General features: G+C 38.9%; 1 protein-coding gene across 3 annotated transcripts in view; it reads left to right on the top strand.

The window, feature by feature from the left end:
* Positions 1–43: 43 nt before the first annotated feature.
* LOC132631303 (probable thimet oligopeptidase) overlaps positions 44–12,108 on the top strand; it is a 43,960-nt gene continuing 31,895 nt past the window's right edge. The window contains exons 1-3 of one of the 3 annotated variants that reach the window (XR_009578835.1): positions 44–423; positions 2,204–2,325; positions 4,487–4,650. Coding sequence is in view for 2 of the 3 variants with exons in the window: in XM_060346891.1 (XP_060202874.1) it covers positions 300–423; positions 2,204–2,325; positions 4,487–4,650 (410 nt within the window). In the remaining variant the exon portion in view is untranslated. Of the gene's footprint in view, positions 424–2,169; positions 2,326–4,486; positions 4,651–12,108 lie in introns of all 3 variants that reach the window. The other 2 variants (XM_060346892.1, XM_060346891.1) reach the window with 2 other exon arrangements.

Below are 12,108 nucleotides of genomic sequence, written 5' to 3'. Positions count from 1 at the left end.
TAATTTAATTCCTATAAAATTTGTGCCTAGCGAGATAAAAATTCAATTTCAAAATATAAAAATGTTATAGAAATTATGCCAACAAAATTAAAAATGAAAGACCGTACATATAAGGGCCAAAAAATTGAAGACCGGTGCATTTGAAGGGCAATCCGTGCCAAAACTTGTATAGAAGGTCAACATCTAAGTCCACCTAAAAAAAGAAATTCACAATTTTCCCTCCCATTTGATGTTTGGTGAGGAAAATCAAGAATAATAAGGGGACACAGAATTGGATTTTAGCAGAGCTCTTCTCTAAAATGGGTAATAAGCAGAAGAGAGACAGAAACAATTTAATTGCTTTGACGGGTGGCGCTGCTATTGTAGCTATTGCTGTTAACTTTGCTATCTCCGCTTTCAACAAGAATTATCGCAATAAAACAGGTTGGTCCCTTTGCTTTGCTGCTCTATTTACACTTCAATTTATGTTTATTCATATAAGTATTGGAACTTGTTTTTAGGCTTAATACATGGACAACCCTTAAACATACTAGTATATTTCGTTTAGATATTTGAACTAAAGCTTGTTCTAATTGAGCACTTGAACACGTAATAAAGTCTTCCTATTAGACGCTTATGGTTCATAATTTGAAAAAACTTTTCCGCGGGTTCTCAAGCGTCTATTAGGTTGCTAAGTTAACCACATAAAATATATCATCTCCTTTTTAAGTATACACATCGACCTCAATTGGAGTAGGCCTGAGGTTTTATGGCTTATTGAGGCGAATGCATATAATTAAAAGAGGTGACATATTTTACTTGTTTAACTTATTAACGTAATGGACGCTTGAGAACACACACAAAAGTTTTTTTTTTTTTTTTTTTTTTTTTAAATTTGAACCGGAAGTGTAATAGGACACTTAATTATGTGTTGTTGTTCAATTGGAACAAGCCTTAGTTCGTGCATCTAAATGGAATTTGCTGGCAAGTTTAAAGGGTAAAGGTTGTCTATGTATTCAACCTTTTTTTAAAACTCAAGAGTGTGGTCTATGGGTTGTATGGAATGAAAACCATGAAAGCAGTTTTTAAAAGGACTGGCGACAGACTAACCTTATTATAACAGATAATGAAAAGCATTTTTTAAATTGTCAGTAGTTGATGTGCTGATTATTAAAGCAATTTGTAAGCAAATTCGGGAACTAATTCATAGTTATTTTTTGGGAGTGTTTGGTATGAAGGGAAAATGTTTTCTTGGAGAACAAGTGGATTCTTACTTATTTTCTAATGTTTGGTAAGTGAGCAAAAAAAAAAAAAGAAGCATTTATATGTATTGTAGCCAAAAACTATGGGAGTGGGATAGTCAAGGGATGGGCGTTGGGCAGGGGCGAATTTAGTGTGTAATTTATGGGCACGTGAATCCATGGTTTTTCTGCAAAACTAGGTATTTAGCAGTGTTGTCAAAGGCGCGCTTAAAGCACGCTTAAGCCCTGAAGCGAGGCTCAAAACATGTTAAGCGCTTCACCTCGCTTTATTTGCGCTTCAATGTCATCAACAAGGCTCTAAGACATAGTTTTCCTTGACAATGAGCCTCTCTTGAAGAGGTGACACTAGATAATTGATATTTCATTTTATCGCAATGTTTTTACAATTTCTTTGTCCATATATTTGTTGTTCATGCTTATTATTATTAGTCTTGGACTATATATATATATATATATATATATATATATATATATATATATATATATATATTTGTGTTTTTTCACCATTGCGCCTTTTTTCATTAAAGCCCACGCTTTATTTCCGCTTAAAGACCCAGCTGACCTTAGAGCATTTTTGCGCTTTTCGCTTTTAATAACACTGGTATTTAGGTACATATTTTCTAGCTTTTATCTAACATTACCCACTGGCACTCATGCTACAAAAAGGCTTAATGATGCACTTGGTTGAAAACTGAGTTATTTACCAAGAGCAACAAGGATCGCTTTTCACTTAATGCATTTTCCTCGTTTCTTTAGTAGTGCACCCATGTTCTAGAAATCCTACATTCGCCTTAGGCGTTTGCGTTGGGTGAGCGGGGAGGAGACAATGAATTTGGAATGTCAATTTTTGAACTTGTTTTCCTTTGGGAATACAAAGTCTATCTTTGTTATACGCGTGTCAGGATCCGCTATTAACTGATTCCGTCAGTTTTCCTTTCTTTTCCTTCATTTGTGAATTGCAGATGTTCCAGGTTCAAGAGTTCAAGTGAATCTATCTGCTTCTGAAATTTTGAAATTGGCGGAAAGCATAATTAACAAATCGAAACAGGTTCATGATGCTGTTGCTTCAGTTCCACTTGACAAGGTACTTCTTGTGTTTAACTGTGCCTAGTTAGATTATGGGTTGTCCATTTTATTCTACTCCTTCCGTCCCAATTTATGTGGCACCGTTTGACTTGACACAAAGTTTAAGAAAGAAAGGAAGACTTTTTAATTTTGTGGTCTAAAACAAACTTTAGGCATCTTTAAGGGTAAAAGGGAAATTTTAAAGTTAAGATGTTTCCAATTATAGAAAGGTGACATTCTTTTTGGTACAGACTAAAAAGGAAAGAGTGCCACATAAATTGAAACAGAGGGAGTAATATTTTTGCTATATCATCTTTCTTGGCTAGCTATACTAAGGTGACTCTCATGTTGTCATGAAATTGAGAAGTCAACTTTTGCCACTAAACAAACATATTGGGCTCAAAATGTATGGACTTTGTATTCTAATGATTCTCAAGTTTGAGGTCCTGGCTGAGTGGCTGAAGTATAAGATTAACAACGTAAATATCTAACACTCGAATCTCTGCTGCAAATACTTAGTGTGAGTCCTGCTTCAACTTTGGTGCGTAGGTTTGTACTCTGTTCTACATGACAACCTACTATTGATGCTGATACATATACATCGAACTTTACCTTATCAAAAAAAAAAAAAAAAAAAAGAAAAAGAAAAAACTTTGGTGGTTAGGTTTACCTAGCACGTGCTTGTGGGTTGTAGCAAACTGTCTAGTGGATTACTCGAGGACGCGTAAGCTTGTGGGGACACCAATGTCATACAAAATGATTCTCAACTTTGAGGAGTAGGTTGAATGTCAAGTTTGGTTTGGCGACTTGTAGGATTGACATTCAAAATTCTTGGAGGGCGGGCATGATGACATCATTCACTAATATTAAAAATATTTTGGGGAATACAATATCCAATAGTCATGGGACAATCTCCTCTTTTGCCTTCTATGACCATAAATCTATTCTTTAAATCTTGTAGGCGACTCACATCTTGCGTCTATCTTTTATTAGAGGCTTTCTATGTCTTGACTGTTGCGTCGAGGGGAATCTTCAATTGTTTAGGTTTCTACAATCTCGGTTGCTAGAGAACTATTACTGACTCTCTGACCACTCTATCTCTTGTGTAATCCATGAACTTACGTATAATCCAGCGTGCTGTCTTGGTGATATCTATACCAGCGTGCTCCCCAGCGCCAGAAAATGGACAAGTTGCGTCTGTAGGCCTGTTAGGAAGCTCGATATAGTCTTTTCTTACTTTTTCAGAAGTTTCAAAGGTAAGACATGAATAGAAGGGACTGAACTCAAATTCTATTACCTCTAACTTTATTCCTGGCCGGAATCTTGCCTCTGGCGAACTCCAAACTGTGGGTGACAAGGTTAATGGGAAGGGCTGTTCATGAGGAGATTTCTTACGATAGCAGTTGTACGTGTATATTAGGCATTGTAGGGTCTTATACAATAAACTTCTGATATTGAAAGCTGACAATGGTTCTCTCCCGACCTTCTCTTTCTCTGTCTCTTAGCTCAATCTGAGCTAGTTCATTCTACAATATCAAATTTGACAGTGAAGCATTACACTCTCTAACCATACCATTTGTTGTGAAATCCATGAACTTATCAAATGTTTACCTAATGGAACTTTCATATTAGGGAGATGTTTCTAACTGATACAAAATGCAGTATGCAGACTATGGCTGATATATTGCTTATATGTTTGTTGTTCGGTTATGTTAGTGCAACAACAAAACTGTAATCTAGGCAGAGGACAATCACTAGCTAGAAGTGATGGAATCTTGGGTGATTATATTTAGGTGGCTTCTGCGTGAAGCCCCATCCAGACCACCATCTTTGATAGATGATAGAGGATTAAGTGGCAAACCTATACTATGCAAAGTATGGTACCCTATGTTTAATTCTGATTAAAACTTTGTTAATATTTTTTGAGTTCAAATTCATCTTGTGGAGAGGGAAGTGTCTCATTTAGCTGACCGTTAGGCTAACTCGGGTGCTAGGTTGCAGTCTTGTAGTCGAAAACCAGTCTTTAGCCTTCTGCTTACCTTTCTGGAGTCAATCAGGGTTTTGTTTTCCTGGGAACTTATCAAATATTGCTATTTTAGAACTGTCCTGTTCATTAAGTATTATGCTTTAATCTGATATGCACTCAAGATGTGGCCGGATCTTTATTTTTAAATTTGTAGGTTAGCTATGTAAATGTGATATTGCCATTGGCAGAGTTGGAGGCAGAGCAGTTCCCATTGATACAGTCATGTGTCTTTCCTAAATGGTTATCAGCTTCTGAGGATGTACGCAAAGCTAGTGCTGAAGCAGAGAGAAAAATAGATGCTCACATTTCAATGTGCAGGTTCTGTCATTGCAAAGTTTCAACCCTTCTATTTTTTTATAAGTCTTTTAACTGCAAATTCCTCTTCTGCTTTCTGTTATCTTGAAGTAGGAAAGAAGATCTGTTTGGTTTCGAGTTTGATCTGCTGAAATGGAGCAATTTGTCATTGTGAAGTAGTGATAGACTGATTGGAAATCTTTGAAATCAACTAGCATGGAACTAAATTATCAGGAATCATCATCGACATTTCAGCTTGACTTTTCAAATAACAATCGTATTGACCTTTCTCATGGTCATTAAGTGGACATGATATATGTGTATCTTATTAAATATCTCAATTTCCACCTTCCATTGTCATCAAGACTACCCAGAATCCTCTATTCGTTGTTCTAGTGTTTAACTATTATTAACAGAAACTTAGTGTTAAATATGGACCGGCCCTAACTCATATCCCAAAAGCTAGCTCATGATGGGAGGATTGCCCAAGTCCATATAAGGAGACCATCCGTCCCTTTTTCATCCGATGTGGGACTCTTCAAAACTTAGAATTATGATATAAACTAAGTTTTTCTTCCTTAACATGTTTATGCAAAATTCAGAAATTTAGTGGCTTGTAGGGGTGGGCATGGTACGGTATTTGAAATTTCAGTGCGGTAATTTCGGTTTTAAAAATACTATACCATAACCATAACAAATTAATTCGGTATGGTTCGGTATTTTTAAGTTTGGTTTCAGTATTTTGCGGTACGGTAAATTGGTACCATAGTTTGTTCGACCTCGACTTACATATACTCATATTATAGAGAATTATGACTTCGGGTACTCAAGAAACGTCTCAATTATATTGTATCAACACAACAGAAAGTACAAGCAATCCCCTTCGTAAATAATAGTTTATATATTTGTTAGTATTATGATACTAAGATATTTGAATTGTATATGTAACTATATACTTCGGTTCGATATTTGGTATTTCGGTATTTTCTTTATGAATACTGAATACCAAATACCATAATACCAAAACCGCGGTATAAAAAAAATTCGGTTTCGGTATGGTAATCGGTATCTACCATGCCATGCCCACCCCTAGTGGCTTGTACTGTATAATAGCTGCAAAAATAACATTGGTAGAAATACTTATGTCCAAAATGTAAATCATATGAGTCTGCTGTGGATTTTTTATGTCCAAAAGCTTACTGACATGCCTAGAAAATTAAGGTGAAGATCCTTCGACAAGCTCTTCAGGGAACATTCTTATCTAGGATTGTTATATCCTGCATTTTCGAACGTCGAATTATTTGTAAGCTGAGGTGGGGCCCACACGTCAAGATTTTTTTTGGGACATGTGACAAATTATATGAATCACATATGTGAAGTTAAACACAACTCAAGAAGGACCCTTGGGCCAAATCAAAGTGGAAGCCCTCCAAAAGGACAATTTAAGGAAGCATTTTCGGATGATCTGACTTCCAGGGATAAAAACGGTATTATAAGTTTGGAATTTGGGAAAACGCCCAGAAATAAAAGTTGTAGATAATTGAATTATCTTTCCATCCATAGGTCGTGGGCCCTCATACGATATTGGGATCAAAAGTTATGACCATTTTACTGAACGAACATCCAGTCAGAAAATTTAACTCTGCGCGATCGCGCCAGAAGGCAGCGCGAACGCGATGAGCAATTTTCCAGCTGCTTCTGGCAGCTTCCAAAACGGTTATAAAGAGGGGGAGACCCCCTCATTTTCATCCAAAACCACGAAAAAACTCCCCAAAAATTCCAGAAAACTCTCCAACTTTCCACCACCAAATTTTAGCCCAAACCAGGTATAATTTCCCAATTTCAGTCCGGATAGCGTATAATTTTCACTGCAGAATCGTATGGCGGTGTGTTGTGGCATAAAAATAAGGTGAAAAAGGGAAGATACAACAATATTAAAAGGAGAAAGGTATGAATCTCTTCCTATTTGTGTTAATACTAGTTTATTTACGAAGAAGACGCGATTAAATAATTGTATACTGAGTTAATTACTTATAAAAGTTGGAAAACAGCGTGTGGGCTGTTTTATGGAATATGTTGATATGAAAAAGGATATTATTGATGTTGGTATTGTTGTTGTGTTGTTGACTGCTGAATTAAAAATTCGGGCTAGGCATATAAGCAGGGGAGATGCTGCCCAAATTTCTGTAGACAAATAGTGAATTAAAGAATGCTAAAAGTCTTACTATTGACAATTGGTAAATGTGACCATTTGTAGATTTTGAGCGAAACGGGAATTGAATTTGGACAAGCGTAAGACGCAGCTAAGGTATGTAAAGTCTTTCCCTTCATTCTTAGGCATGTTCTGAACATAATAGGCTCGGCCGCGAGCCTTAAATACGACTCCGTTCCTCGGAATTCGATATGGAAATCTACTCCAATTCCTTCAGTAAGATTGAAACCATGTCCTTATAAAATATCTTTAAAGTATGCTTTTGTACGAAACCTTCCTAAATGGAGCCGGAATACTTTCGAATGATTATGGATGACCTCATAAGGTCTTTTATCAGTAATTTATGTATCTTGCCTCGAGTTGGTCCGAGGTGGGCCCACAGAGCCCCGATATCCCGTGAATGATCTAAATTGCCTCATTTCCGTCCGTTTTTCACAGGCAACATCTGAACTATCATTTTGAACATAATATGACTGTTTTTATATAAATCTCACAATATGGTTTTGATATCTGAAAATCTAGTTCGGGTTATGATCTGTCGTGCCTCCCCAAGTGACGTGTAGGTGCGTAGTTTGAAAACTATCTGAATACTTTGATTCGATCTGCCAGTTGGCCTATTTTTGTTCCGTTGAATCTGTACGACGATCTGTACGTATGTGGTTTTTCATTAATCAGTTCGTGCATGTGCTATGATTCCTTTCACCGGATCCCGGGCCGGTATGTATATCGTGCGGATGGGCCGCCGAGCCCCATATGTGAATTTCGAAGTATGATGTGTCCGGTTTCGGGGTACTGTGGTATATGTCCGTCCCCGGTTACCGAGGATATATTATGAAGTATGATGTGTCCGGGCTCGGGGTGCTGTGTTATCTGTCCGCCCCCGGGTACCGTGGTTATGTTATGATGTATGACGGAGATCGGAGAAGAATTTCTGATATATGTTGTGTTGTGGTGCCAATGGCAGGAGTGGCGACCACGTTCCTGTACCCTATATACGATTCTGTCTGTCCGTCTGGATTATCTGTCCGACCGGTTATGATACTGTCTGTGCGTCTGGATTATCTGTCCGACTGGTTATGATTCTGTCTGTCCATCTGGATTATCTGTCCGACTGGTTATGATTCTGTCTGTCCGTCCGGATTATCTGTCCGACTGGTTATGATTCTGCCTGTCCGTCCGGATTATTTGTCCGACTGGCTATGACTCTGACTGTCCGCCCGGATTGTCTGTCCGACTGGTTATGATTCTGTATGTCCGTATGGATTCCGATTCTGTATGTCCGTATGGATTCCGATTCTGTATGTCCGTATGGATTCCGATTCTGTATATCCGTAGGGATTCTGATTCTGTCTGTCTGGACCATGATTATGTCCGTCTGTCGGGACTATGACCCTGTCTGTCCGGCTTATGAGCCGGTCTAGTATATTTCTGCGCTTCCGGTCCAGATCATAATTTTGTTTCATATATTTCTGCTTTACATACTCGGTACATTTTTGTACTGACCCCCGGTTCTTCGGGGGCTGCGTTACATGCCCGCAGGTACAGACGTACTCGGTGACACGCCGCCAGTCTAGGGCACAGGTTCTGCTATCTTGAAGAGCTCCTTTTGATTCGGAGCATGTACTTCGGTATATACATCTTCTGGTATCTGTATGTTCTGTATGTATGGAAATTCTGGGTACGGCGGGGCCCTGTCCCGTCATATGATTCTGTATGTATGTTAGAGGCCTGTAGATAGATGTGTGGGTTACGGGTTACATCTGTTCAGGTAGGTACGTACGATTGTATGACGTTATTCGTATGTTAGCCTTATCGGCTTATCTGTAAATTTATGTATGTTCAAGTATATATATGTTTGCGCGCGTGCGGTATCTGTATCGGCCTACTTCTGTAACATCTGTTTGGAAAGAAAAAAAAATCTGTATGATACGAAATTCGGTTAAGTAGGTATGTACGGGTACCCAGCTAGGGTACCAGTCGCGGCCCACGGGGTTGGGTCGTGACAGAAGTGGTATCAGAGCGGTTAGTCCTCGGAATGTCTACAGGCCGTGTCTAGTAGAGTCTTGTTTATCGATGTGTTGTGCACCACATCTATAAACAGGAAGCTACAGGGCATCTAGGATGTTACCCTTCTTTGAATCTTAGATCATGCGATAGAGCCAGATGTAGGATATGAATTCCTTTCGACTAACTTTTAATTTCAGCCAAAGGACGGCATCGACAGAAGGCAATGGCTGATGATATTGGAGGCCGCACAGTACTCAGGTAAGCAATAACATGAAAGCTGTGTGTCGGAGAAGTTGTTTGAAGTGTGGTAGAAATATAAAGTTGAAGATTGAACAGAAAAGTGAACAGGAAAAAGCCTCCGATGTTGTTTGAGTTGGGCATGTGAGGTAAGCCTCGATATCTGTATAATTTTATCTGTAATTGTTAGCCCCGTGTGGCTACGAGACAACATGATATGATGTATATATATGCGTATATGTGTTGGCCCCGTGAGGCATGGTTGGTATTTCTTGTGTACAGGTTTCGGATAGTAAGAAATACAGAGGAACCTCTGCCCAAATATTTCCAGAAATATGGAAGTAAATATATAAATTAAGTGCTAAAAGGTCCCGCGATACTTGTCGGAATTTAGTTTTCTTCTGTCGGTGGCTGGAGAACACCTTATGGTAACATTTTATCAGATTCCACCGGCCATTTGGAGACGGAATTCGTGGGACGAAGACTTAAATCTGTGGCCTGTCTGTAATTGTATGTATATGTGTATGAAAGTGAATATCAGAGATTCAGAAAGGCAACATGGTAATTGTATGACTTCGCCCGGGGTGGGACCCGCTACGAGAATTTTCTGAAAATTTGCTAAGACCCCGATCTGCCCTAAAATTATGTGACAAAGGTCGTGAGGGGCAATCGCCGAAATTATATCAGCCCTAATACGTCAAAATGCGTGAAAGTTTCGGGGTTAAGCGTGCTCAAGCCAGAGCAATTCTAGGATGGGTGACCCCCTGGGAAGTAATGCAAAATTTTTCACAAGTGAAAGTATGAAAGATATAAATGGAAATTTGGGATAACCTAAAGGAAAAGAGAATGTGTGGAGTAACTAGTGCCCTTGCAGAAGCCGCACAGACCAATGCGGACCAAATGGGCGTAAATAAAAAGCGCAATACCGCTCGGAAATTGAGCGAATTTGAATAACGGTCGGAGGTGTTCGCCACTAAGATACTAGAAAATATATATGTGTGTGTGTATGTGTATGTGTATGATTTTCATTTGGTGCCCATATGGGTCAAGAGCCGAGTCCCGGCAACTAACGTTGTGATAGATGAAAGGTTTTACTAAACCGAATACATGAAACGAAGCGGGGGTGAGGACACAAATGTTGTCAAGGACTAGAAAAACCCCTATCCCATTATAACTCAGTCTGGTATGACGATGTCTGGAAAAAAAAAGAGTATGGATGGTAGGAAAGATGAAAGATAAGAAGTGCGAATAAGCGGAATCTCTGAAAGAGTCGATAAGCGACACGCAAGACGATTTGTATGACAACTTGGCGAACAAGTTTACAAATAAGGGAAATTTTCATAATTACTGGATCCTTAATAAGAGTGATCCGATTCTAATTCAGATTCTATCTGTTATACTTCTGCACTTCCGATTTTGATAAGGCTCTGCCTATTACGTCTCTGTACTTCTGAACTCGATTATGTTTCCGTCTGATAAATCTTTGCACGTCTGATTCTGAATACGTTTCTGTCTGACATACCTCTGTACGATTGACTCTGATTACGAATCTGTCTGACACGCCTCTGTATGTCTGACTCTGGATACGAATCTGTCTGGTACATCTCTGTACGTCTAACTCTGATCGTGGATCTGTCTGATATAATTCTATACGTCTGACTCTGACTACGAATCTGTCCGACATAGTGCAGTACATCTGTCTCTGATTATGGATCTGTCCGATATGCTTTTGTGCGTCTGGCTCTAGTTATGAACCTGTTTGATGTAACGTGAAATTATGATAACGTTGTAAGGAACCGAGAAGTGTGACAAGAGGTGAAAGATGTTGATGGCAATCGTAACGTTGAAAGGAATTTTGAAGGAAAGAAAGGAACCTCCCCGAAGTGTCACGAGACCCCCTAAGGTCAATCGAACATTCGAGGACGAATGTTCAAAAGGGGGGGAGAATGTTATATCCTGCATTTTCGAACGTCGAATTATTTGTAAGCTGAGGTGGGGCCCACACGTCAAGATTTTTTTTGGGACATGTGACAAATTATATGAATCACATATGTGAAGTTAAACACAACTCAAGAAGGACCCTTGGGCCAAATCAAAGTGGAAGCCCTCCAAAAGGACAATTTAAGGAAGCATTTTCGGATGATCTGACTTCCAGGGATAAAAACGGTATTATAAGTTTGGAATTTGGGAAAACGCCCAGAAATAAAAGTTGTAGATAATTGAATTATCTTTCCATCCATAGGTCGTGGGCCCTCATACGATATTGGGATCAAAAGTTATGACCATTTTACTGAACGAACATCCAGTCAGAAAATTTAACTCTGCGCGATCGCGCCAGAAGGCAGCGCGAACGCGATGAGCAATTTTCCAGCTGCTTCTGGCAGCTTCCAAAACGGTTATAAAGAGGGGGAGACCCCCTCATTTTCATCCAAAACCACGAAAAAACTCCCCAAAAATTCCAGAAAACTCTCCAACTTTCCACCACCAAATTTTAGCCCAAACCAGGTATAATTTCCCAATTTCAGTCCGGATAGCGTATAATTTTCACTGCAGAATCGTATGGCGGTGTGTTGTGGCATAAAAATAAGGTGAAAAAGGGAAGATACAACAATATTAAAAGGAGAAAGGTATGAATCTCTTCCTATTTGTGTTAATACTAGTTTATTTACGAAGAAGACGCGATTAAATAATTGTATACTGAGTTAATTACTTATAAAAGTTGGAAAACAGCGTGTGGGCTGTTTTATGGAATATGTTGATATGAAAAAGGATATTATTGATGTTGGTATTGTTGTTGTGTTGTTGACTGCTGAATTAAAAATTCGGGCTAGGCATATAAGCAGGGGAGATGCTGCCCAAATTTCTGTAGACAAATAGTGAATTAAAGAATGCTAAAAGTCTTACTATTGACAATTGGTAAATGTGACCATTTGTAGATTTTGAGCGAAACGGGAATTGAATTTGGACAAGCGTAAGACGCAGCTAAGGTATGTAAAGTCTTTCCCTTCATTCTTAGGCATGTTCTG

The sequence above is a fragment of the Lycium barbarum genome, chromosome 3 (genome assembly GCF_019175385.1).
Source record: "Lycium barbarum isolate Lr01 chromosome 3, ASM1917538v2, whole genome shotgun sequence".
Lineage (NCBI taxonomy): Eukaryota > Viridiplantae > Streptophyta > Magnoliopsida > Solanales > Solanaceae > Lycium > Lycium barbarum.
The sequence above is the reverse complement of the archived record's forward strand: the minus strand, read 5'-3'. Positions and strand labels throughout refer to the sequence as shown.